At 44.3% G+C, this 27,455-nt stretch overlaps 1 protein-coding gene across 2 annotated transcripts; it reads left to right on the forward strand.

Annotated features, from left to right (window-relative positions):
* The first annotated feature begins 14 nt into the window (after positions 1-14).
* Positions 15-27,128, forward strand: lmln (leishmanolysin-like (metallopeptidase M8 family)). 2 transcript variants are annotated; one of them, XR_014569999.1, is made up of 17 exons: positions 15-421; positions 3,728-3,834; positions 5,713-5,743; positions 6,271-6,356; positions 6,822-6,939; positions 8,231-8,409; positions 9,454-9,559; positions 11,831-11,925; positions 12,864-12,981; positions 13,279-13,386; positions 17,024-17,211; positions 18,072-18,204; positions 18,746-18,905; positions 23,741-23,871; positions 25,341-25,563; positions 25,980-26,774; positions 27,047-27,128. XR_014569999.1 is itself a non-coding variant. In XM_083777304.1 (16 exons), the coding sequence occupies exons 1-16, from the start codon at positions 314-316 to the stop codon at positions 26,075-26,077; spliced, it is 1,989 nt and encodes a 662-aa protein (XP_083633430.1). In that variant the 5' UTR covers positions 15-313; the 3' UTR covers positions 26,078-26,804. The 2 variants fall into 2 exon arrangements, 1 of the variants encoding a protein (XP_083633430.1); XM_083777304.1 differs by lacking the exon at positions 27,047-27,128 and having other exon boundaries at positions 25,980-26,804.
* Positions 27,129-27,455: the final 327 nt, after the last annotated feature.

The raw sequence follows: 27,455 nt of genomic DNA on the forward strand, positions 1-27,455 counted from the left end.
TCTCTCTCCAGTCCAGACGTGGCAACACTGCTGCCAGTGTAGTCACTGGTCGGCTCAGCTCAGCTGTTGGTGTGTTTACAGACAGGGTCTGGCTTAATCTTTAAAACACACCTTTTGCCTTTTTTCTTCCTTCCTTTCCTTCTTCTGCTTTCTTCCTTTCTGACAAAAACGATGCCATAAAAAAAAGCTATAGGTCGGACGGAGCGAGCAGAGCAGCGATGCACGCGCCGCCCGGCCGCCTGCAGGCTGTGTGTGTGTGCGGCGCGGCGTTAGCATTAGCATTAGCATCGGGAGGAGGAGGAGGAGGACCGATATGGGCCCGTCGTCAGACACCGGGCTGAGCTCCGTCTGCAGCCCGGCCCTGCTGCTCCTCCTGGCGGTCACGGCGGCGCGCTGCCACCACCTCCCCGAGAGGCACGAGGTATAGCTGGACTTATTATTATTATTATTGTTATTATTATTTATTATTATTATTATTATTATTATTATTATTATTATTATTATTATTATTATTATTATTATTATTATTATTATTATTATTTTTATTTTTATTTTTATTTTTATTTTTATTTTTATTAGTTGTTATTATTATTATTATTATTGTATTTGTTATTAATATGCTGCCACCACCTCCCCAAGAGACATGTTAGATACCTCTGAATTAATATAGTTTAACTTAATGATTGTACACTGCAGTGGTTTTCAACCAGTAGTCCTTGTGTGGGGGTTCCAGGTGGTCCCCAGCTCAATGATGGAGAGTTGGTACTGGTAGCCCCTCTCGGAACCTAGCCTAGCCCCTCTCGGGACCCTACATAAAGCTTTTCTGAAATTTTGATGAGTTTTATGTTGGGTCCCTGGTCAGAACTATATTTTCGTAGGCTATGGAAATTCCAGAACGCGGAAGTAATCATTCTCTCTAAAATAGAAGCTGCGCCATGTGACGGCATTTTTTTGCCTTTGTTATTCTGAATTCGGTAACTTTAAGTACCTATACATCCCGCTGCGAATATCTCCTGTGGCGCGGAAGCCGTTAAGTATTTTTAATCTTTGTTTGACCGATTTGGTCGCTTTATTTCTTCTTGTTTGTTTACCGTTTATTGTACCGCCTCCCGGTGTGCGGTTGGCTTGTGCGGCTATGTCCCTGCCTCTGATCTGCTGTGTCATAGCTATAGCGCCACTAGCTAGCCAGATAGGCGGTACAATGAGGTGTCAATAAACAAGGAAGGAAGAGAAGAATCCAAGCTTCCAAATCGGGCAAACATATATTAAAAATACTTAACGGCTTCCGCGCCACAGGAGATATTCGCAGCGGGATGTATGGGTACTTATACTTTACATATTCAGAAATCCTCACACTGAAATATGTCGTCACCGAGCGCGGAGAGGCGCTAAACATGTTGTTTATGTTTAAGAATGGCTGTGTACCAGGTGGCATGGTAGTAGTGCAACAGGACCCAATGCTATCTGGGTCGTCAAAATGTCAGAAACTTCAGTAGCATTTGGGTTCTGCTTGGAGGGCTAAACCTAGCCATGGTTCATGACTCTCGTATTCATACGAGAGTCATGGCTTAACTGCACCCTGTTTTTGGCGCTCGCTACATTTACAACTTTTACGTATATATAAACATTCAAAATGTTTCAAAAATGCATTTTATTAAACAACGCGGGATGCAGCAATTCTAATCGCTGGTGCTGCAACTAACTAACACCCGTGGGACAAATTGTGAGTACTTTATTATTTGAAATCCGAATGTTTATATATACGTAAAAGTTGTAAATGTAGCGAGCGCCAAAAACAGGGTGCAGTTAAGTCATGACTGTCATGATAATCATCATGGCAGTCATGTTTCAGGGCTACTCGGAACCCTACTTAAAGTTTCTGACATTTGGATGACTTTACATCCCTCTGCATCTATCCCACGCAAAATGGTATACAGACGTATACATACCCTCGGAAATGGCCGTGCTGCTCGTGAGATGTTTCAAAAGAAGCATATATCTGCTGTAGGAGACAACGGAAACCAAAATTTTCATTTGGCGCAGAAGCCGTTAAGTATTTTTACTTAACGACCGTTTTGGCTGCTGTGAAATTCTCTCTTCCTTCCTTCCATGACTTCCTTATTGACGTCCCATTGTACCGCCTCCAGCACCGGGGCTGGCTAGCTGCGCGTCCCTACGTTCCCGCCTCTGATCTGCTCTGTCTCAGCTAGCCATTCTACGTTTTGGGTCTGAGAGGCTAAATGTCATGAAATGGTGGTCCGTGGCTCAGAAGGCGAATACATAATGGAACTTGACGTGAAAAGGGTTGAAAACTAGTTAAACCACTGTACTATTTGCACGTTGACCCTATGTTTATTTCAACGCATGGAATTCAATGGCCCAAACCACACCAAAGGGTCGAGGCGGTTTTAGCGTTAACTCCTTGCAACCGTTTGGAGTTGCATGGTGATCTTTTTGGTGTGGTTACGTCTTCAGGGTTAGTGATATATAACCTTTACCAAGCAACATAATCCAGCATATTCACAAATGACTTGGGACGTCCACTGTTGTTATCGATGTTGTCGTCTTGTTTGGGTTCCAGTGATGTAAATAGGTTTGTATGTAATGGGTCTGGGGTGGTCTTTTAGATCTGATGGGTCCCAGGTCCCAGGGGTGGTCTTTTAAGGCCTATTCATAGTCTGGATTTTCGGTGGTGAGGTGACTACCGCTCCGGTGGTGAGCTGACCACCGGAGCTGAAATAACGTTGAGCGGTGGTGAGTTAAAACAGAGAGAAGGGCTGGAGCGGTGGTTTGCTCTTCACCTCGGCTCGTGACGTCATGTTGTAGTCCGGTGGTCACCTAACCACTGGAAATCCAGACTATGTATGAGCCTTTAGATGGGACCCAGGGGTGGTCTTTTAGAAGGGTCCCAGGGACATTTTATGAGTCCTACTTCAACGACGTTGGAGTACAGTCAGTATTGAGTACAGTATTTGCATCCCAGGACCCCTGGAGGGTGACATGATTGCGTCCTTTCTCAATTTAGTGAGTTTAAGGATGCAGGATAGATCACTGGGGTTCCATATTCTATTCAGTCGATTTCTCCAGTTTCTAGTTATTATTTGGCATTTGAGCCACGGACCACCATTTGATGACATGTAGGCTAGCCTCTCGGACCCATTTGAGCCACGGACCACCATTTGATGACATTTAGCCTCTCGGACCCGTTTGAGCCACGGACCACCATTTGACGACATTTAGCCTCTCAGACCCATTTGAGCCATGGACCACCATTTGATGACATTTAAGGCCTAGTCTGACATAGACATAGTCTGGATTTTCGGTGGTGAGGTGACCACCGAACTACAACATGACGTCACGAGCCGCAGTGAATGAAAACCACCGCCACCGCCCCAGCCCTTCTCTCTGTTTTTACTCGCCACCCCTCAACGTTATTTCAGCTCCGGTGGTCAGCTCACCACCGAAAATCCAGACTATGAATGAGCCTTTAGCCTCTCAGACCCAAAACTAGAGTGGGGGTCCCCCAGAACCACTGATGTACAAAGCACACAACAGGCTGCTTCTGACTGTGCTGCGTCCAGGAGCTGTTCGAAGCTAGTAGAGAGAGCAGGTCGAATTAAATCTTCGAGGATTTGACATTTTTTAATGAACGGGACGAGGAGAACCAACAAAAGAAGGGGACTGGACGTTAACTGTGTGTGCGCGTGTGCATCTATGTGTGTCTCAGGTGGTGCACCAGGTCTACTTGAAGTCAGAGCGACTGACCAAGAGAAGCTCTCCTGCTGAAGACCTCCACCTCCGAATCCAGATCATCTACGACTCCAGCGTCGACCAGTAAGTTCTTACCATCATTCATGTATTGAAACCCATTTAGACCTGAGGACGATTCTACTAATGTCTTCTAAATCCTTTCTGAAAAACCCTATGTTTCTGTGTCAGTGGTTCTCAAAACTATTTCATGTCAAGGACCACCAGAAATATATGTAATTGGCCGCCGACCCCCATCTGAAAATATGTTGTTCCAGGGGACCCCCCCCCCAGAAGCAAAGATTTGAGTTAAAAACGTTGGCTCTGAAAGGATATATATTCAAAGATTTGTGCCACATTTTCACAATGTTTAAAAAATAGCAGACCTATAAGCTCGTAGCGTGGCACCCGGTGCTGCACTATGAGCTTGTAGATCTGCTATTTTTCAATAGCTAAAGCATAACGTATTGCTTTAAAACACCAAAAGGGGTTCCCGTCCAGAATGGATTAAAGTTCTCAAGCGTCGCCACTGATCTCAGTCATTTTGGATTCCATAAAAGTCAGTGTGTCTTCTATAGAAGTGTGTCCTGTGTGTAAGCTTGTAGACGGCCTATTTTCTTTTCTTCTGGCTTTCGCCTTTATTTTATAGTTTTGAGGGGTGCCAGCCCCTCCTATACACACGTTTAATGTTTGTCTTTAGTTCAATTGTTTGTTTTGTAAACGCATTGACAATGAAGGGATAACTTACGTCATAATGTACCTCATTAAGTCAACTTGTCTCTGTATTGTTAATGGTGGCATTTTAATGCAATCCCTTCCAATGGTTAGCCGTATGTATGGCGACCAAAACATCATAATTTCACATGTTGTGTGAAGTGTGTAATTGGACACATATTGGACCCTATTTCATGCTGTTTCACAAATCACACATTATTAGGACTTGGCCTATAGCGACATTTTTCAGTGGTGAGATATTATTTTGCATTAACCCATCCAGGACAGGAACCCATTTTGGTGTTTTAAGCATTATGTCTAACTTTATCTGTTGACATTTTTCAGATCTACAAGCTCGTATCGCGGCACTCTGTGCCACGCTACGAGCTTGTAGATCTGCTATTCTTTTTAAATGGCTTGATAACTGGTCATTTTAGGTTAAATAAGTTAATGTCTGCAGAATATTAACTAAGCCGTGGAATCAAGGATTGTTCCGCTGAATTAGGAATGTTCTCCGCGGAATCAAGACTTTTTTTTGACTATCTATGTAGCATTGGTGTAGTTCCAGACTATATAGCATTCAGAGATTGTGGAGGAAAAAAAAGGCTTAGCCCAAGCAGCCAGTGGCACAGATCTGGACCGGACACGACAGTGTTGTATTTATTTATGTTATGGACTCAGCGGACCCCATATAGACCGATTCCGTAGCGGTTTCATGGTCGCAGCCTACGTATTTCCTGTAGGCGGACTCGACGTAGCTGTCATTTTAAGCATTGTTATACTTTAGCAGCTATTGAATAGCAGATCTACAAGCTCATAAGCTCATAAGCTTGTAGGTCTGCTATTTTTGAAAAATCGAGAAAAAGGTGGCGCAAATCTTTGAATATATATTCTTTGAGAGTGAACATTTTTAACTCAACTGCTCCTGGGGGGTCCCTGGTACAACATATTTTCAGATGGGGGGGATCGGCGGCCAATTACATATAGTTTTGGGCGTCATTGACATGAAAATGTTTGAGAAACACTGACATAGAAACATGTTCAAGAAAACTGTCATGATTTAGAAGACATTTGTAGAATCGTCCTCGGGTCTAAATGGGTTAAAAAGAAGAAGAAAAATATCAACAACCGGATAATGCTTTAAGCTACCCGGCTGGGAAAATGAACCGTTACAGACGTCCCTACTAGCGCCACTAAAAAACACCTGCCTTTTCTGTGCTGCCCTCATGTGGTTGTTCTCCATCTCTACAGGCTTCCTGCAGACAACAGAAGACTGGTGAAGGTGAGTTCCCATTCGCTTTTAACGATTCCAGGTCTGTAACTCTGAGAGAGACCAAACGGACCCTTACAGGACTGTAACACTGAGAGAGACCAAACAGACCCTTACAGGACTGTAACTCTGAGAGAGACCAAACGGACCCGTACAGGACTGTAACACTGAGAGAGACCAAACGGACCCGTACAGGACTGTAACACTGAGACTCTTACGGGTCCATTTGGTTGCATTTGTAGGCTACACGTTTGAGTACCACTGGTATAAAAATTGCATTAGCAGACATCAAGTTCACATAAACAGCTCTGACAGTGCGATTTAAAAAAAATAAAGAATAAAACGAATCCAGAAACGGTTCCAAATACGAGTCCCAATCCCTAGTAGTCACACCGCTCGAAAACCACTGCTATTCTGTTCTCACTACACTGTGTGTGTGTGTGTGTGTGTGTGTGTGTGTGTGTGTGTGTGTGTGTGTGTGTGTGTGTGTGTGACCTTGTGCGTGTGCGACTGTGTGTGTGCGTGCGCTCTCCCTCCAGGACCAGCTCTTCCCTCAGGCCATAGACTACCTCCAGAGTGTGTTCAGTGTGAGACGCAGGGCCGTTGGACCCGTTCTGCTCAGCAGGTTAGTGATAAAAAAAAAATCACTATGTCCATACAGGGGTCAAATATGTCTGTGGCAAGTCATTTTTACATTTTCTGATTTACAAACCATTACAAGTTTGTTTGTTTTTATCATAAGACCCAATTACTGAAGGTCAAGGAAGGCTCCAGGAATTCTTCAGAATATGTGTGACACTAACATTTGCTATGACACAATGCATGGCACATTAGGAGTCCAACTAGTACTGGTTGTTCTCAAATAGTTTACCCCCCCTTAACTCTGAGAGTAGGCAGACAGACTGACAGAGGCCTCATCATGGAACCTAGCCTCGGTCCCAGGCTTACTTATCTGCAAAAAGAAAAGTCTGGTCACAACGTAAGGCATCAATGTTATTTCCTTGGGCGATACTTCCACTAAAATCCCGCAACTTCCGTGTGTGTGTGTGTGTGTGTGTGCGTGTGCGTGTGTGCGTGCATGCCCTTCCAGACAATGTGCCACCAACCAGTACCTCAGGAAGAGAGATGACCCTCACCGCTACTGCCAGGAGGAATGTGCCGAGGTCACGCGCTGCGGACCCGTGGTCGTGCCACAGCGCCACCTTCAGGTCAGTTTAGTTTAGTTTATTTGCACAATAAAAACAGTACAAAAAGGTAACATCAATAGAAGTGTGAAGTGTGTGCAGGTGAGAAAAGAAACCCAGGGAGGGCTTATATGTGGTTCTCACCAAAGTTAATATACAATTTAACAAATAGTAATATACAAATAGTAAGACAAAGTAATCAAACATAGGTATGGAAAATAACAAAAACAAAAACAACAAGAAATACATTATTTACACTTGTGAAGTGTGTGTGTGTGTGTGTGTGCGTGCGTGTGTATGTGCGCGCGAGTCTGAGTATGTCTGAGTATGTCTGAGTATGCACAATAAGGCTACATTACGTTAGAATCAATTGGAGAGGGTAACTTCAAGAGGCTGGCCCTCAATCTATGTTTAAAGTTACAGAGTGAAGATGCGGAGTTGGCAATAAGTATGTGTGTCAGTGCTTCTCTCACGCATACACCCGATAGAGAGCCAAAGCTCTGACGTCACTCCAGTGTCTATTTCGTCGACTAAAACCGTGACGAAAAATGTTCGTCGACTACCTTTCGGCAAATTGTATTCGCAACCTTATTCTTTGGGTCATGACGCCACACTTCATGACCATAGGTGAGAGTATAGGAACGAAGATTGCTCGATAGACGGGAGAGCTTTGCCTTCTGGCTCAGCTCTCTTTTCTTCAGGACAGTGAGCGGTACAGCGACTGCAATACCGCCCCTGCCGCTCGGATTCTCTGGCTGATCTCCTTTTCTCCGTCCTTCCCCAAGTATCCTGGGGTCTTGTTCTTGAGTGAGGGAAGCCTAAACTTCAAACAGAAATATTTTTTTATAATTGTAACGTTCCAATGTTCCAAAAAATCCGTAAATCCTTAACCCGTTTTGGGCGGGAATCCCTTTTGGTGTTTTAAAGCATTATGTTATACTTTAGCTATTGAAAGATTTCATTTTTCCAAACTAGCAGACCTACAAGTTGTAGATCTGCTAGTTTGGAAAAATCGTGAAAATATGCCTCAAATCTTTGAATATATATTATTACAGAGTGAACATTTTAACTCAAATCCTTGCTTCTGGGGAGGCCCCTGGAATAACATATTTTCATATTTACACATCATTTTTGGGGTCCTTGACATGAAATATTGAGCACCACTGATATAGAAACATTAGGATTTTGAAGATTTATTTATTTATTTCGATGTCGGGTTAATCGCAATTATTTGTGTAAGAATCGTCAACTTGAATTTGAAATTGTGAAAACCCTACCAACATGTCTCTCACCCCCCCCCCCTCCTCCCCCCCAGCAATGTGCGGTGTGCAGTGCGGGGGGGAAGTGGTGTGGCCCCCGGGGCCCCCCGGATGGCCCCGGGGTGGAGGGTTCAGACTTTGTGCTGTACGTCAGCGGGGTGACCACAGAGCGATGCGGTCAGGAGAACATCGTGGCATACGCAGCCTACTGCCAACTGGAGGCCCAGATGGACAGGTAGTAGTTCACTTCTAGTCATTTTTATTAGTTGACTAGTTGCCTAGTTTACTAGTCGACTCAGGGCTCGAAATTATTTTTTTTACTTGGTAGCGCTTGTGCTACCAATTTCAAAATGAAGGAGCACCAGCAAAACATTAGGAGCACCCACCAAAATCTAAGGAGCACAAATATGTAATCGATTTTTTACAAATAACATAAAATGACTAATGTATAAAAATGCATGCCAGAATTTAAAATATGTCCAGACTTTCTGTCCCTCATCCATCCATCTCTTCAAAGAGACCGATGCATCAAACATCTCCAGATGAGAACCCTCTAGTCTACACTGATTCCGGCCAGTCACATCACCTTTTTCTTTGTTTTGGTACATGGGCACAAATTAAATTCGAAATTTGGATGGTAGAAGATCCACCAAGGACAGCTCTCCTGGATTTTGGAGAGGGAGAGCAGAACAAGGAGGGGAAAAAAATCATAACTTCTGACAGGAATGGACTAGAAACGTACTTTTTTTGACATGCTCAGAAATGTATGCTCTACAAGTCGGATTAAATCATTTCGTGGGACGGAACCGGCCCGCGACCGTTTCGGTCGCGATAGTTTCGGTCGCTCAGCAATGATTTTGCAGTGGCACTGGTGCTCCCAATTATATTATTTTTTAGATCGCACAGATTAAAATTCAGGCGCATTTGCAATTTCGAGCCCTGCCACGCAACTTTCTTCATGTATTTCCTGGAGGGGTCGAAGCTCTCCTCCCACGATGCGTGGAGCTGTTTGCGTTCCGCGGCAGTACAGTTTCCAAACCAGGTGGTGGTTCCGCTTCACAGAACACTTTCACACACACATACACACACACTCATAATTATGTCACAATTACATGGTCTTCTTTTTCTCAAGTTCAGTCTTCCATGTTTCTATGGCTTATTGTGCATATTATTCTTATTGCCTCGCTGCTTGGTCCTGCCTTATCGCTTTTTTCTAGTTGGTCTTGAAACGGGCCTCCAGATCCCTAAGGTCCCCTATGCTCCGTGTCTCCCCCTACAGGCCAATAGCTGGCTATGCCAACCTGTGTCCTGCCATGATCTCTTCCCAGCCGCAGGAGTTTGAAGGCATGCTGTCCACTGTCAAACACGAGATCATCCACGCCCTGGTTAGTATAACTACTACTACTATTACTACTACTAGTACTATTTACTACTACTCCTAGTACTATTTACTACTACTAGTACTATTTACTACTAACACGAGATCATCCACGCCCTGGTCAGTAGGCCTACTACCTGTAGAAATACCTCTGAATACTACGTATATATTACATGGTATACCTCCAGGGGGTATTGTAGTAAATGGTGCATTTATATAATTTTCATTCCAAAGACTATGACTAAACTAAAATAGACATTTGCTGCCAAAAAAATTAAAACAACACTAGCTTCTGGGGGCCGATGGGTAATCTCTCTCCAATGCAATGCTACAGTATATGCAGGGGCTGAAATTGTCTTCCTTGTTGTCACTGGCAGCTTCTATGTTGGCTATTGAAACCTAGCAGATCTACAAGCTCATTTATCCATTTCTATGGTGGTTATTAGCAGATCTACAAGCTCATTTTTGAAACATAGCAGATCTACAAGCTCATTTATCCATTCCTTTGGTGGCTATTGAAACATAGCAGATCTACAAGCTCATGTGGGCCTCGCTACGTGTGCCTGTATCTGCTAGTTTTTTTATGTTTGGGGGAAAAAAACCCATCTAAACCATGAATCTCAAATGGGTGGTCCTCAGATGGCGGTCCGCGGCCAACATACATATTTTATGCTCTCAAGAGTTAAAATATTGTCAAACAAGCATTACTTAGCATACGCATTACTTAATTTACAAGAAGTCTAAACAATTAGAGAACGTAGAATACTTCTTATTTTGATCGTTTGCCTGTTGTCTCTCATTGTGGACAAAACCTTATCCAACGATATCAAAATATTCTTCAGTTTGGGGTCTGTGGGCTGTATTTTGCGTGTCTTAAGTACCAGGTCTTATTGCCTAACTTGAGTAAACTAAAGACCTGGAGGCGTGATCAATTCTCTTTGGCCACTCAGAATAACCAAATGGCATTGATCACGCCTCCAGGTCTTTAGTTTACTCAAGTTAGGTAATAAGACCTGGTACTTAAGACACGCAAAATACAGCCCAATGAGTCTAAATGTCATCAAATGGTGGTCCGTGCTAACCTGACTCCGCCAGATGGGGCAGCAGAGAGTACACTGGGTTCCCCCCCTCCTTCTCCCATCTGGGAACTCTCAGGCAGAGCTGATGAACCGGCCACCAAACGGCCTGGCCAATCAGCGGCAGCTAGAGGCGGGTTCAAGGCATACACAGACGTGGTGGCCGGAGCATCGACTCTGCCTGAGAGTTCCCAGATGGGAGCAGGAGGGGGGGAACCCAATGTACTCTCTGCTGCCCCATCTGGCGGAGTCAGGTTATGTCCGTGCCTCCGTGGCTCAAAGGCAGAATAAATATGGGCCTTGATGTAAAAATGGTTGTAAACCATTGATCGAAATGACGGTGAATCCTTGGTAGTTGTTATATCGTGTCTGAAAGAATGACTCAGTTGTTGGATAACTGTACTTTACTTTAGACTTAGAATGTCACAACAACAAGTATCATGGATCGCATCATCATAACACAAGCAAGAACCTCCGGGTAACCCACTACAAGTGAACTGTAACCCACAGCCCCAAGATGGTCCGTTGCTGCCCTCTAAGGGCCTGGCTGCATTGTCAGTTATTGGAATGTCAGCTAAACCCAATATATCACAGTAGTGAAGTTTGACTTTGTGTATTTAAGCAATAATTTTACAATGGCTGGGGGGCGTAGGCAGACCCGACGCGCAGCGGCCTCGAGTGGCTTATTGCTTTTCTAAAACGGTTACAAACTTATAGCAATATTAACCTAATAAAACTATTAAATTCACAAAAGTAGCTACGCTTTGCGCCACCAGAGCGAGCCAGCCACATCACTTCCTTGTTTTGCTTGGCAAGTAGGCTATGTGACGGGGGAATAGCGCTTGATGTCTTTACGGGGCTGCCTGGAGCCACACATTCACAGTCATATGAGCCGGGCGGTGGTTAGACGCCCGCACGGCATGGGTTTGTAAAGCAATCAAGCGCTCCCATTCCCCAGTACAGCTACAGAGATACGGAATCAGCTGGGAATGATATAAAGTGATTGAATATGTGGGTTATCGGTGAAATTTACAACGGTGACGGTAACCGGCCAATCAGAATCAAGTATTGGGACTAACCGTTTTAGAATTATTTGTTTATGTATAAGATGTATCTCCATGTTTTTTTGTTGTTGCTTAATGTAGGTCGCTCTGGATTAAGAGCGTCTGCTAAATGCCTACATTGTAAACTGTGTCCACCAGGGGTTCTCGGCAGGCCTGTTCGCCTTCTACCACGATGACGACGGCAAGCCTCTGACACCGCGATTCGCCAGCGGCCTGCCGGCCTTCAACGAGAGGTGAGGTGACCCCTGACCCCTGAACCTGACGATTTGGCCCAATCCATCCCAGAATGCACTCTGTTCCTACCCGGAAGGAGGAGTGAAATCAAATCGCCTCATGCGCTGTTGAGCAACCTAATGCAAGTGGATGGGAGGAGAAATCCGGTACCGTCTCTATTAATATATACTCTAAGCCCCTGACCCTGACCAGCGAGTCTCGCCGCAGTCGGTCACTTACTGGTTTACGGCCGACAAAACTTTATCTATGAATCTACGTCGCTCTCCATGGTTTTGATCAGAACGCAGATGTTCTGTCCTCATTTCTGACTTCACCAAAGCATCTCGTTTGGAATATTAACGCTTCTAAAGAGACATCAGACTTAGTAGCGCGAGGTAGTAATGGAACATTTCACCATGACGGGGCTATTCAGAGTAGAATCTGCCTCATGTCATCTGTGCTGGGCACTCTAGAAAGTTCCGTCACATCAAAAGTGTTTACACTTCTGGTGCCTAGCTAGGACGTCAACAGCCGTTGTCTAGGCAACGCCTCCCTCATCTAACCTGACTGCCAGATGGTGGCAGCAGTGAGATCCTCCTCCTGCTTGCTTCCCATCTGGACTCTCTCTGGCAAAGACAATGTACTCCGAACAAAATGCTGATCGGAGCCATATGCGGCCGCTAGAGGTGGGATCAACGCAAGACTGGTATCGTATCGTATCGTATTGAAGCACTGCCACGGCGCACCTGTAAACGCAACCTAACGGGACTACAACTCAAAATGATTATGGAGATATCAGATTGTTGTCCCGCTGTTTCCGGGTTCATCGTTTCTGTTTGAGAGAGACCAGATGCAGGCAGGAGGAGGGAACTTATGTGAGCTCAATACTGCCGCAATCTGGCGGAGTCAGGTTATCCCTCATCCTTTTATTCTGAAATGTCCTCTCTCTCTCTCTCAGCCTGGGTCTCTACCAGTGGAGTGATCAGGTGATCAGGACGGTCACCAGGCTGTGGGACATCAGAGGGGGGGTCATTGTCCGACATCAAGTGCACCTGCTCGTCACCCCCCGCGTCGTGGTAAGAAGTGTGTGTGTGTGTGTGTGTGTGTGTGTGTGTGTGTGTGTGTGTGTGTGTGTGTGTGTGTGTGTGTGTGTGTGTGTGTGTGTGTGTGTGTGTGTGTGTGTGTGTGTGTGTGTGTGTGTGTGTGTGTGTGTGTGTGTGTGGGTGGGTGGGTGGGTGGGTGGGTGGGTGGGTGGGTGGGTGTGGGTGGGTGTGACTTCCAGCCTCCCTGTGTCAGGCTGATCTGAGCACGCGGGAGGGTTTGTAGGGTCCGGGGGTTCATTCGGTTACATTGTGTGTGTATGTGGTCAACAGGAGGAGGCCAGGAGACATTTTGACTGTCCCATCCTGGAGGGAATGGAACTGGAGAACCAGGGAGGAACAGGAACTCAACTCAACCACTGGGAGAAGAGACTGTTGGAGGTAAACACGTGTGGAGATATTCACAATGTTTACCTTATAGGAAGGCTAGAATGCATTAGTTTAGCTCCCCAGGGGGGCTGCTCATACAAAGTATAGGCTAGCAGTACTTCCGCCTCCCTAGTTTAAGCCTTAGGAGTGATGAGCCGGAAGCCAGGGCATTTCTGCCTCTTTTCTGTGACAACCTACTGAAGAACACACACAAAAAGAATGTGCCATTTGCTCTGTTTCTTTGTCATCCCTCCATCCATTCAGGTTTTAATTACCTAACTACTAACTATTACTGTCTTGTTTTAGTTCTTGCTATTCTCATAATATTGGGATTAGGCCAACAAGGCAAACTGAATCCATCTATTTGTAATCCTACCAACTTGTGCTTTAATTAATGATGTAATGATAATGACCAATAAATAATGTAAAAGACACTGGTTTGGATTCTTTAAACACTGGAATAACAGTTTCAAGCTTTAGCATTAAACAGTATATGTCTGAGTAATTCGCCTAGTAGTAACTATTTAGTCGTTATAGGCCTTCCCAGGGGCCTTAGGTCTGATATAAATACCTCAATTGTGCACGATTGAACAAATCAATTAATTAGGCAGCAATAAAGGTGAAAATATTAGATTCCAGGACAGAGTTTATTATTGAAGGTGGTAACAGTCCATTTGCTCAGTACAATATTTCGGGGGCATATTTAGAATGTGTGCAGGGTTGAGTATGTTGAATCTAGTTTGCATTAATGAGGATTTAGTTGACACAATGACATAAAATGGCGATAGTATTCAGTGTGGGACAGACGGCCTGTCACAGCCAGATTTGGGAGACCAGTAGCTTTGTTGTTGCAAGGAAAGCGGTAAAATTAGACTTTCGTTGTTGTTTTCGTCTCCGATTTAGTCCGACAGAGGGACACAGTATAACTCTATGGGGACACAAAAGTGGGACCCGGAAATATCTCTGGAGGGGGCGCTTACATCACGGCTAAAATATGAATAGGAGTGGTTGCACCACTAAAAAACACAGCAGGGAAGCGATGTTTATTATGGATTCCCATGGGTTAACCCATTCAGTATGGGAACCCCTCTTGGTGTATTAAGAATTTTGTTATACTTTAGCTATTGTAAAATACTAGAATTTTGCGGCCGCTCATCCCAGAGTTACGTTGCCGTGCACAATGGGAAGAAGGAAATTGCGGGAGTTGACTCCACGTGTAGTAACGGATGGGTTATTAGTTATTATTATGTGTCCTTATTAGTGTAGTGTAGTCAACACGTTATGGCTCATACACACTGCCCGGTATTTGCTCCGATTATGCTGTCGGGGAGCATTTTTGGCGCTGGCCGACAAACCCCTGATCTGACGTTAAGCGGTGCCCAAAAGTTATAGATCACAAAGGCTTTGCAGGTAGAGCACATGACATGGCCCTAAAAATATATATAATTTTAATATAAAAACTATTTTTGCATCTGCCGCTTGAGATGACCTGAGATGACTTGATTGATTGACATAAAAAAGGGCCTGTCAGCTCAAACACACAATGCAATAGTTGTTGTTGCGTACAATCATCAGTAGCAAAATCAAATACCAAAAATAAAAACCCTACCATTTCCATTTCCCCCCCTCTATTTCCCATACCATGTGCGTTTGTCTTATAGTTTCTCTGGCCTCTGTACTACTGCCACCTACCGTCCATTCATTGTATTACACAGTGGGTGAAAAAAACACACCCCTTAAGACTAAACCCGACCCATCAGAGGTGTGGCTTCCAGAGGTACCTTTGACATGACATTTGTGTTTCGATGTGCAGGGCGTTGCTGAAAATGAGCACCTGTGCTCAGCTACTTACCTGGGTAAAAAAAAAGAAAGGTACCTTTCAAAACCTATAGAAGTCAGCCTGGTACAGACGAAGGGGACACCACTGTATGTAGCCTCAATTACATTTTGTAACTATTTTCTGCAATGGGATGATAGTTTTATATAGATGAATATATATATATATTCATTCCGTGGGTAAATCCTTGTAGGCTACCCACATATTGGTAGCCTATATTAGCCCAATATTGGCGTTATGCATTTCACTTGAATAATGTTGTGTGCACACGTGCGCGCGCATTATAACGTCCTGTCTCGCTGCCGCGGCGCCGCCGTGCGTGTATAGCCTGTGTGTGTGTGTGTGTGTGTGTGGTGTGGCGAGAAACTTGAAAGAGAGAGATAGATAGGCGTGGCGAGAGAGAGAGAGAGATCGTGGCTTCCAGGCATGCGTGTGTGTGTGTGTAAGCCAGGCGTGCGTGTGTGTGCAGGCGTGTGTACTCGGCAGTTGGCTGGCAGGCGAAAATAGCCAAAGCGTTCCGTGTAATCGTAATATTTAGGGACAAACAAACTACTGACAAAGTACAATGTTGATGTAACTAAGAGATTCAATGAGAGAGCGATATTTTAAATACAGAGATTTAGAAGGAATAAGCAAAATCGTGAGGCTACAATTCCTCTCCCCTTCCTCGTTTTTTTCTCCTGCGGGAGATCAGAATCAGATTCTGAGAGCTAGTGTGGGCCTATTAGAAGACAGGGCAGTGTTGCCAGGTTTGTGAATTGTAAGCGAGTCGTAGTGTGTGTTGAATGGCATTTGAATGGCATTTGTGGGCTTGTGAATGAATTTTCTCACATGTAATTTGTGCTCACTTGCATAGACCTGGCGAATTTAGCGTGGTGAAAGGGCAACAGTGTTCCGGTGGTGTGGGTGCTTCGGGCAATACTTTTTGTAGTAAACAAATGCATTGGTGGCGTGAGTGTGGAAGGGAGGCATTTTTGGTGGCAGTGCCAGTGCCAGTGTTTTTGCGGGTGGTGTCGAGTTTTGGCGTTCGGCGCGATAGGAGGAGATAGCGTTGCAACACTGCGAAGGTAAGTGTGTGACGTCACTGCTGTGTGAGTGTGTGTGGGTGTAGTGTGTAAGATGGTGTTGTGGGTGTTATACAATAGCGACGTAGCTGTTGTGGCGTTGGGTTTCTTGCCATGTGTTGGGTACAACTTCTCCAATATAGAATAGATTGTATCGCGGCACGAGCGATACGCGATACGAGCTTGTAGATCTGCTATTTATTTTTTATCATGAAAATGTGGCGTGAATCTTTGAATGTATATTCTTTCAGAGGGAACATTTTGAACTCAACTCTTTGCTTCTGGGGGGTTCCTGGAATAACATATTCAGAGATTAAATTAGGGTGAAATATATCTTATATTCAGGTGCGCTTTATAGTCCGGTGCGCTTTATTTTGCTAGCTTTAGTTATAATAATCATTTCTTCTTCTGTTTTCTACATACCACCACATTATAACCACATAAAATTAAATGGGAGTTAAATGCTGCAATTTGTAAAAATGGCAAAATATGACTCCTATAACGTCGTTGAAGTGGACCTCAATTTTTTTCCCTGGGACTCATCTAAAAGGCCATCCCTGCAGCCCGGGACTCATTACATTGAAAACCTATTTGCATCACTGCAGATTTTCAGATGGGGGGGGTCGGCAGCCAAATACATATGTTTAACAAATGACATATAGAAACAGGGCTTTTCCAGAAAACTTAGGATTTAGAAGGCATATTTGTGGAACCGTCTAAAACTCTTTTTAACGTGTTTTTTCCCCAGAACGAGGCCATGACGGGCTCCCACACGCAGAACCGCGTGTTCTCGCGGCTGACGCTGGCCATCATGGAGGACTCGGGCTGGTACCGGGCCAACTACAGCCTGGCCCAGAGGCTGGACTGGGGCCGAGGCCTGGGCTGTGACTTCGTCATGAAGAGCTGCAAGTTCTGGATGGAGCGCCAGACTCACAGGTCACACACACTTAACCCATTGTTTTATTCCCTATAATCGGGGGCTTAACCCTTGGACTGCCACCCCAATAGCAGCTTTTTTTCAGTGCCTTCTCTGCCAGTTCTTATACATATTTTTATTTCATAATTGTAATGCCAATAGAAAGATCTGTGATATACACATTAAGCTCTAATCAAGCCCCGAATGTCGCATTTTACCCAGCTATGCACATAAAGACATGTACTTTTGGCCGTTAGCCAAAAGTTGCTACATTATGCTACATTAATATAGAGGGTATGCGTGTGACATAATCAAAACAGGAAGCCTACTGAGTGGCAAAAAACTACTTTCTGGCCTTGACAGCCCATACATCCACACAGAAAAGTCATATCTGATTGCATTAAACAACATTAAACAATGTTAAACTCACTTTGCCTGTTGCTCGATGTGCCATTCACTTTAAGCATGCGCATACTCTATTCATGTTTTATTCCAGACATCACACAGTGAGTCCTTACTGTAACAGTATTTACATTAATATTCAGATTATTTTATTCCTGACATCACACAGTGAGTCCGTACTGTAACAGTATTTACATTAATATGCATATTATTTAATTCCAGACATCACACAGTGAGTCCGTACTGTAACAGTATTTACATTAATATTCAGATTATTTAATTCCAGACATCACACAGTGAGTCCGTACTGTAACAGTATTTACATTAATATTCATATTATTTAATTCCAGACATCACACAGTGAGTCCTTACTGTAACAGTATTTACATTAATATGCATATTATTTAATTCCAGACATCACACAGTGAGTCCGTACTGTAACAGTATTTACATTAATATTCATATTATTTAATTCCAGACATCACACAGTGTCTCCGTACTGTCAGACAGTCAGAGGGTCTCCTCTACAGCTGACATGTAGAACAGACCAGCTGGCTGTGGCCGTGTGTAATCTGCAGAAATATCCCTACGAGCTGCCAGTGGAGTACCAGGTACGCGCACGCACACACATTTAACCCATTCTGGGCAGGAACCCCTTTTGGTGTTTTAAATTATTCTACTTTAGCTATTCTACTTTGCTAGCTATTGAAAAAGATAGATCTACAAGCTTGTAGCACGGCACCGAGTGCGGTCTGCTATTTTTGAAAAAATCTTGAAAATGTGTTTCAAAGATTTGAATATATATTATTTCAGAGCAAACATCTTTAACTCAAATCTGTGCATCCGGGGGGGGGGGGGTTGGTCCCTGGAACAACATATTTTCAGATGGGGGTTCGGTCGCCAATTACATATGTTTTTGGGGGTCCTTGACATGAAATAATTTGAGAACGACTGACATAGAAACATAGGGTTTTTCAGAAAACTGTCAGGATGTACATAGAAGGCATTTGTAGAATCGTCTAAATGGGTTAAACAAATGGGATTCCAATCTGCATGTCTGATTCAGGCTGGATTTGGCTGCCAGTGTAAATTCGATATAAGACTAACGTGCACGTGTGTGTGTGTGACTGTGTGTGCGTGCGCACGTGTCAGTATTTTGACCAGATCCCGGAGGTATCTTCGGATCAGCTGTCGTGGTACGGAGGGGCGGTGGAGATCGCTGACTACTGTCCCTTCAGCCAGGAGTTCAGCTGGAGTCTGAGTGGAGAATACCAGAGGAACTCCTACTGCCGCCTGGCTGAGAACCAACCAGGTACAATATAACTCCTACTGAACCAACCAGGTAACATCTAACTCATACTGAACCAACCAGGTAAAATATAACTCCTACTGAACCAACCAGGTAACATCTAACTCCTACTGAGGAATAGGAGTTAGATGATCGAACTAAGAACAGTTTGAAAAATAAACAAATCATCCTGGCCGTTTCACTCATTTGGATATGAAGAATCAACTAACTACAAGAAAACAGTCAAAACGCTGCTGCTGAATTTTCGCTAGGAACAGACTGTATCAAATAAGTGACAGCAGGCTGTCACCTCCCTGCAAGGACAGTTTGTTAAATTATTTTAAAATTCATATGGATGAATAAATAAGAAATGGGTTAATGAAAATATGTTTGCAGGCATTTAAGCCTATAGGCTATGTCTATGATAAAAAGGTTATTCTTTTAAAATAACATAGGCCTATGATTATTATCAATAAATTAATATTATCTCCGTTATATGAAAACAGTGCACCACATTGACAATATGAAAATATCAGCAGCATGATGAACCCCCGTCCCCCGCTAATCCTGGGGGGGGGATACGGCAAAAGTAGCCGATCTACAAGCTCTGCTCACAATACGGATGTTTGGTGTTAACAAAAACAGCAGTCCAATAAATTACTATCTATAGGCCGCCGCCTAATGTTATAGATAACATATATTTTTTCATGGAAGGAATGAATGAATATTAATAAAACATATGTTCGGACACAATTAATGTGTCTCACATGCATGTATTTAGCCTACGTTTGTGATAAAGAATCTCGCAAATATATTCTACAGCAAGCAACTGATTCCTCTCCTAACGTCATGCGCTGGGCCTGGGTGATACAATGAATCAGATTAGTAATACTATTGCAAATGAATTGTTTTATTATAAATAAAATAAAACAATTGCAAATAAATGCACAGATCATTAATTTTGTCTCGAGATCTGTAGCTTCAAGATCCGCCAGGGAAGAAAAGAGAGGGGAAAACGAACGTACATTTGTGTTGATTTCTTTCCAAAAAGACACTGAAAGTACCGCCGGTATCTTCACTTGCTGTCGCCATTGTAGTACTGTGGTTTGGATTCCCTTCAGACTATTTTCATGGTATTCAGACCAGAAAGGGGAGTGTCCGCTCAAATTCTGAGCGCGACGTACTTCCCTCACAGGGATACAGTCCTTTTTTCCCAGAAGTCTTTCTCGCCCGCCTAGTGGCGAAAAATAAAACTTCTGGGAACTCAGATTAGGTAACATCTAACTCCTACTGAACCAACCAGGTACGATATGATATGATATAGTACTTTATTGTCAGTTCACACTGAAATTTGTCTTGCGACACAGCAGCCAAGTATGCAGAAACACATAACAAAACACAAATAACAAGACAATTTACATACATAAAGACATGAGCAATATCCACCGCTTAGATTATCCTGTGGCTACTACATCTCCTGATTAAGCCTCAAGGTCGATTGGTAGACAAAGGACCTCTTTAGTCTGACCTTATTGTATGCTGGTACACCATATCTCCTTCCTGAAGGTAGCAACCTATATTCTCCATACAACACATGCTTAGTATTAGAGGTGATATTCCTTGCTAACCTTAGGATGCTGTTATCATATGTGGATGTATAAAGTTTCTGAAGTTGTTGTCCAACAATCTTTGAACAAATGTTCAGTTGTTGCAGCAGTTGTGACTTTAGGGCTGCAGACAAACATCCATACCAGGTGGTACTACAGTACTGAAGAACACTCATAATAACAGAAGTGAAAAACAAAAGAAGAATCCGTCTACTAGCACCGAAGGATCTTAGACGGCGAAGGAAGTAGATTCTTTGCTTTGTTTTCTTACACACTGAATCAATCTGATCTTTCCATGACAAAAGATGGTCTATTACTACTCCTAGGTATTTGTACGAACATACCTGGTTGATCGGTTCACCATGAATAGTAATGGGGGATCTGTGTATCTCTGGTGGTGTACCAAAAACAATCTCTTCTGTCTTTTTTGTGTTAATGATGAGAGCGTTGTTATCACTCCATTCAACCACCTTATTTACTCTGTGTTGGTGCAGTCCAGGATCACTGGAATTATCTAGGAGAGAAATCAAAACTGTATCATCTGAGTATTTTAGAATGTATTGGTCTGGTGTGTCAGTGCGACATTCAGACAGGCATTCCTCAATACGACAGCTGTCAGTATAAAGGGTGAAGAGTACAGCTGAGCTCACACAACCCTGGGGAGCACCAACATTAGTAGTTAATGCTGATGAGAGGGCTGTGTTCACTTTCACCCTCTGTACTCTGTTAGTAAGAAAAGAAGCATACCAGTGAATTAAGTATGGATTCAGTTCCAACTGTACCATTTTTGACACTAGTATATCAGACTGTATTGTGTTGAAAGCTGAAGAAAAGTCTAAGAATAGCACTCTCGCATGATTCTTATTTGACTTATCTAGATGTTTTGTAATTAAGTGGACCAGTGTGACAACCGCATCCTCTGTACCGCAACCCTTTTTGTAGGCAAACTGACTGGGGTCGAATTTGTCTTTGGTTATACTGACAAGATGTTGTAACAGTATTCTTTCAAGTGATTTCATAATCACTGAAGTGAGAGCTATGGGTCTGTAATCCTTATGTTCTTTTGGACATTGGATTTTGGGTAGTGGTTTTATGTGTGAGGTTTTCCAAGACAGGGGAATTGTGTGTGTGTCTACAGAGGTTTGGAATATTGGTTGCCACACTGGAGCCAGCTCAGATGCAAAGTGTTTGAGGAGAAAAGCACTGCATTCATCTGGCCCATTAGCTTTCCTTGTGTTAGTACACTGAAACACTTTCCTTACATCCTCTTCAGAGATGGTAATTCTGTCTGAGGGGGCAGGTGTTACAGCCTTCAGTATTTCAGTGCACTTTGAGGAATTGTCCAATGATTCAAATCTGGCGAAAAAGGTGTTTAGGTCATTGGAAAAGACAAGTTCATTTTCGGTCACAATAGGTTTTGTTGGGGTTGACATTCCTGTCATAGATTTCATAGTATCCCATGCCTTTTTGTGATCGTTGGCATTAAAAGCATCCTCCAGACGCTGTCTATGTGCCAATTTTGCCTGCCTCATTTTCTTTTTTAACTTTTTATCTGCCAATTTAAGTGCACCAAAATCTTTGTTTATGAAAGCTGTTTTCCTTTCATTTATTACATTTTTTATATCTTTTGTCACATAGGATTTGTTGTTTGGATAGATTTTTATCTCCTTTGTAGGAACAACCAGCTGTACACAAAAATTAATATAATCATTTGTAACTGTGGTGATTTCATCTAATGAACCATCTCTGAACGTGTCCCAATCAGTCCAGTCCAGGCATGCTGCAAGTTGTTCCTTGTTGTCATCTGTCCATGTCCTGACTACCTTCTTCTCTGGCTTCCCTCTTTTTAATTTGGACTTATAAACTGGGGTCATGCACACAACATTGTGGTCAGAGGTCTCTATCGGTGGCCCAATCTTGGCTACATATGCATTTGGAATGTTTACATAGCACTTGTCCAGAATATTATTTTTCCTTGTCGCATCCTTGACGTATTGTTCAAATCCCGGCAGCACAGTGTCCAGATAACACTGGTTTAAGTCTCCAAGCACGACTGCTGGTGCGTCCGGGTACTGCAGTTGGAGCTCATGCACACAGTCAGCAATGGTCTTTGCTGCTTGTGCAGCTCTTCCTGGCCCTTTTGGGGGCACATAAACAACAAACAGCAGAACGCATCCAAATTCGCGGGGTAGGTAGAAAGGTCTTAACGTCATGCCCAGGATCTCTACATTGGGATCGTCGCAAATCCTCACTTTTATTGAGTAGGATCGACACCAGAGATCATTAATGTACACGCATACACCGCCGTATCCGCCTCCTCCACCTCTGTCTAGGCGCACCAGAGTGAATCCGGGGACTTCATACAGTGAGTCTGGTTTGGATGGCTTTAACCAGCTTTCAGTGAAACAAAACAGTGATGCCTCACGAAAATCGTTACAGTACCTTGCATATGTCCGTATCGTGCCGATTTTGTGGTGTAAGGAACGCACGTTGGCCAGAACGATAGAGGGGAGCGGGGGGCGCTTGAATCTCCTCCGTAGTCGATTCCGTATACCGCCCTTTCTTCCTCGTTTCCTTTTCCTTCTGTGTCGGATCAACTCCTCGGGGATGTTGTTCAACACTGACAAACAGACGTGGTTGTTGTTGTTCGTTGTGCGAGGCTGCGGCCGTAGTGACAGCAGCACATCTCGGCTGTACGTCTGTACACAGGCGAGTCTGGGCGCCGCCCCACGCCAGTTGTTTGTGTTGTCGAATTGTTGAGTCTGAAGTTCGACTGACAGGCATCTTCCACAGGAGTGTATAATCCACAGAATTAGCAGAGCGATTTCTAAGGCCCTTATCTTCCACATCCTTACACACATAACGACTGACATTACGTAGGCACACGGACAAACATTAAACATTAAGGCATACAAGGCACGCTGGGTCGCAGTGCAGCCGCTGAGCAGCGCACCGGAAGCTACAGAGAGAGAGAGAGAGAGAGAAGAGAGAGAGAGAGAGAAGGTACAATATAACTCCTACTGAACCAACCAGGTACAATATAACTCCTACTGAACCAACCAGGTAACATCTAACTCCTAGTGTGTGTGTGTGTGTGTGTGTGTGTGTGTGTGTGTGTGTGTGTGTGTGTGTGTGTGTGTGTGTGTGTGTGTGTGTGTGTGTGTGTGTGTGTGTGTGTGTGTGTGTGTGTGTGTGTGTGTGTGTGTGTGTGTGTGTGTGTGTGCGCGCGTGTGCGCTCGTTCCAACTCACAGACTGGTGGAGAAACTACGGAGCGGAGCAGTACGGAAAGGACTCCGTGTGTCTGTACCAGAAGTCTGCCTTCGTCATGGAGCAGTGCACCCGGAAAATGACCTACCCGGATTGGGGCTCCGGGTGTTATAAGGTACCGTAGGATAGTAACCTACTGACTGGGGCTCCGGGTTTTATAAGCTAGGAGAAATGTCAGATTTAACGAGTGGGGGTCCCCAGGGAGGTCCCCGGAACATCCAGACCCCCAGGAACATGCCCAGGAGGGGGCCTGCCCTGTTCCGAAATGACAGAGTTACCGTGTTGCAGTATTTCCGTGCTCAGACAGACAGACAGACACAGGGACACGTGTAGGGAGTGACACATAGCGGAGGCACCGCTCAAAAAACCTACTGCAAATGGCCACCTGGTTCCTTTTAACCTGTTCTGGGCGGGAACCCCGTTTGGTGTTTTAAGCATTATGTTATACTTTTAGCTATAACATAACATTTTTGGGTTCCTTGACATGAAGTATTGAGCATTGAGTTTTTTTCAGAGAACTGTCAGGATTTAGAAACCATGTTTTGTTACAGATGGAGTGCCGTGATTTTTTTCCCACCCTTCAACATAATCATCAGGTGTTATTGTTATATATGGAGGTATCAGAAAAGTGTACAGTATTTGTTAAAATTATTGTTTTATGTGGACACACCCACCAGTTCATTAGGTATGCGTGAGTTTAACCTTAGCACCACCTCCGCCTCCTCCTTTAAGACCACCCACTTGTCCTAGTCAGCAGCAATTTGAGGGGGGGACAGGGGGGGCGGCCAGTTCCACCCCCACATCCCAATTTAACTCTTGCTTTGGATCATTTGATAAATCATTGCCCTCCTCAGAGCTCATTGAATGCACTCTAACTCTGTCACTCCCAGTGATTTCAGCCACTGGAAGCGATTTGGCAACAAAAGAGAGAGAGAGCACAATAAAAGGACAGCCCATGGCTCTGCCCTTTTGTTTACAAAATGACAAATTGGTGTCTGTAATGTAACAACAACTCATGTTTTTGTGAATGTTAGACGTGAACACTTCCCATATTTCTGAGATATCGGATAAGCACCATTATGCATTTATACTGCCACCATCTGTGTATAGGCCTATAATCCACGCATCCATACCATATCAGATCTGTTTTTTCTGGGGTTTTTTAATCATTTATTTATTTCCTCCAATTATATTGACCCTATTGTCACAATCAGCTCAGCTCATCATCCAATTATTTTAACAGCAGAAACAATTAGTTTGATAGATCATTTAGCATGAATAATTTGCCAATATATTGTAGGCTATTGGTTTCCTCCAGCTAAGCACCCTGGCATTGAAACTGTCCTTTATTGATACAAAACACTTGCACTGCCCTAGGCACATGATGCTCTGGACAGAAGACTCTCCACTCTTCTATTGCTCTGATCAAACTCAATTTACAACATGAATGTTTGATGAATTGAACATGGTGGACCCTCTTGTAAACAAGTGTAATGCTTAATTGGGTCGTCCACTCACAGTTAACAGTCTTTGTATTGAGTTGGTCAAGCTGTAATGGTGGCGTCACTGGCGTGCGTCCTGCAGGTGGCGTGCTCTCCCCAGGGCCTGGTGGTGTTCGTGCAGGAGCGCTCGTTCCTGTGCACTCGTCAGGGCCAGCTGCTGAGCGTTAGCGTGCGCCTCAACGACTGGGTGTACCGCGGAGCGCTGATCTGCCCCGCCTGCCACGACCTCTGCCCTCACTGCCCCGCCCACACTGCTGCTGCTGCTGCCGCCCTGCCCGGCAACACCTCCAGGAGCGAGCCCATTGGTCAGTAAAACAGCACAGCCCCTGCTCCTCGTGTGTGTGTGCGTGCACGTTTGGATTTGAGATATAGGGCTCCATTTCCGTCACCGCTAAATCCCTTATCCCTAAACTACTTTACAAAAAAACATTTTTGGATAGTTCAACTAGCCAATCTACATTGACACGTTGTGAGCTTGTGGACTGGCCATATAATACAAAAAAGGCAAAGAAGTTTAGGGATAAGGGCCTTAGTGGTGACGAAAATGGCGCCCATAGAGTAGATTGCGAGGACAATGTTCCTATTCCTCAAAAGAGATTAAATGGTTGTTTTTTTATTTTCATCACACCCGTGTTAAGTGAGGGGCGCCCTTATCATGCGGTATTGATTTGAAGTCCTAGTTCTGATCCGTTTTGGGTTCTTCTGATCCGTCTTCTTTCAGACCCCTGCTCCGGTGCTCCGGCCCTGGTCTTCACTGTGTGGCTCCTGCTGGTCAATCTGCTCCCCCTGGTGGCCGGAATACTGCTCTGCCACTCCTAGCTGAAAGCCTGCACACTTGACACACAGTAGTACACACACACACACACACGCACACAGACAAGACAAACTGACGTGAAGATATTTGACCAAATATCTGTTTGTTTAAAAGTGTAATCTGTTTTTTTTGGGACCCAAAATGGGTCAGTGCCCCAAATCACCCACACCTCCTTCGCTGCTTCCTTCCTCGTCTCCTTGATCCCTCCGTCCTTCAGTTCCGTATTACTTCCTTATTTCCTGAGACGTTCCCCTTATTACAGCCTTCTTGTAATCTGTTATTAATGTCCTTGTTCGTTCCATCCCGTGGTCTGGCCTGATGTCGTACCCTGTCTAAAACAATGAGACGGGGTTGATCGCCTCGACCTCCGCTGGTCATTCTAACACCATGTCAGGACATTTCACGGGAGGCCGTTTTGTGAATCGATTACTCAGAAATGAGTAAAAACAAAAAAGTGTTTGCAAACACTGATGTCACGTCAGTGATGTCGTCAATGTGAGCCGGGAGTTCTGAAATGTGTTCCTGGAGTAAAGAAAATGAAGGACACAACTCTCCCAAGCCCCCACCCACCCCCTCCGTCACGGAGGAATGAAGGACGACGATGGACACCGTCTCGTCTTTTCAGACACGAGCGCGTCCATCAGAACAACAGACAGTGAACTGAATGGACTTGTGCTGTTTGTTTCCCATTCTGTTTTCCGTGTGTGCGTGTGCACGTGGTGCGTGGTAAATGGTAAATGGTGCATTTATATAGCGCCTTTATCCAAGGCGCTTTACATAGATTGTGCATTACATTCACCCATTCATACACCGATTGCGGCGGAAGCCATGCAAGGTACCAACCAGCACATCGGGAGCAATTTGGGGTTCAGTGTCTTGCCCAAGGACACTTCGACATGTAGACAGGAGGAGCCGGGATTCGAACCGCCGACCCATGGATCATTGGACGACCTGCTCTACCTCCTGAGCCACAGTCGCCCCTGCGTGCGTGTACGTGTGTGTGTGTGTGTAGATGAGCTGAAACAAGCCATGCCTCCCATTCAGCCTCTCCGTTGTGTAGGGAAACGCAGAGCCATTGAGAGAGAGAGAGAGAGAGAGTTGCCCCCCCCCCCCCCTAGAGATTGAACAACAGAGTGGACATTCAGTCCTAAAGATCACATCGTTTAACAACAGAGTGGACATTCAGTCCTAAAGATCACATCGTTTAACAACAGAGTGGACATTCAGTCCTAAAGATCACATCGTTTAACAACAGAGTGGACATTCAGTCCTAAAGATCACATCGTTTAACAACAGAGTGGACAGTCAGTCCCAACCGATCACATTTCCCAAAACAAAACAACCCGCTTTTTCCTGCAGTGCGAACAAGACTTCTTCTGGTAG

The sequence above is a fragment of the Protomyctophum parallelum genome, assembly GCF_964188405.1.
Source record: "Protomyctophum parallelum genome assembly, chromosome: 11".
NCBI lineage: Eukaryota > Metazoa > Chordata > Actinopteri > Myctophiformes > Myctophidae > Protomyctophum > Protomyctophum parallelum.

Excerpts from the sequence above, each read along its gene's own strand:
- lmln (XM_083777304.1), top strand. The coding sequence starts at position 314 with ATGGGCCCGTCGTCAGACACCGGGCTGAGCTCCGTCTGCAGCCCGGCC. Across the intron at positions 18,906-23,740 it reads CCTGGCTGAGAACCAACCAG|ACTGGTGGAGAAACTACGGA; the intron begins GTACAATATAAC and ends TCCAACTCACAG. Across the intron at positions 25,564-25,979 it reads CTCCAGGAGCGAGCCCATTG|ACCCCTGCTCCGGTGCTCCG; the intron begins GTCAGTAAAACA and ends GTCTTCTTTCAG.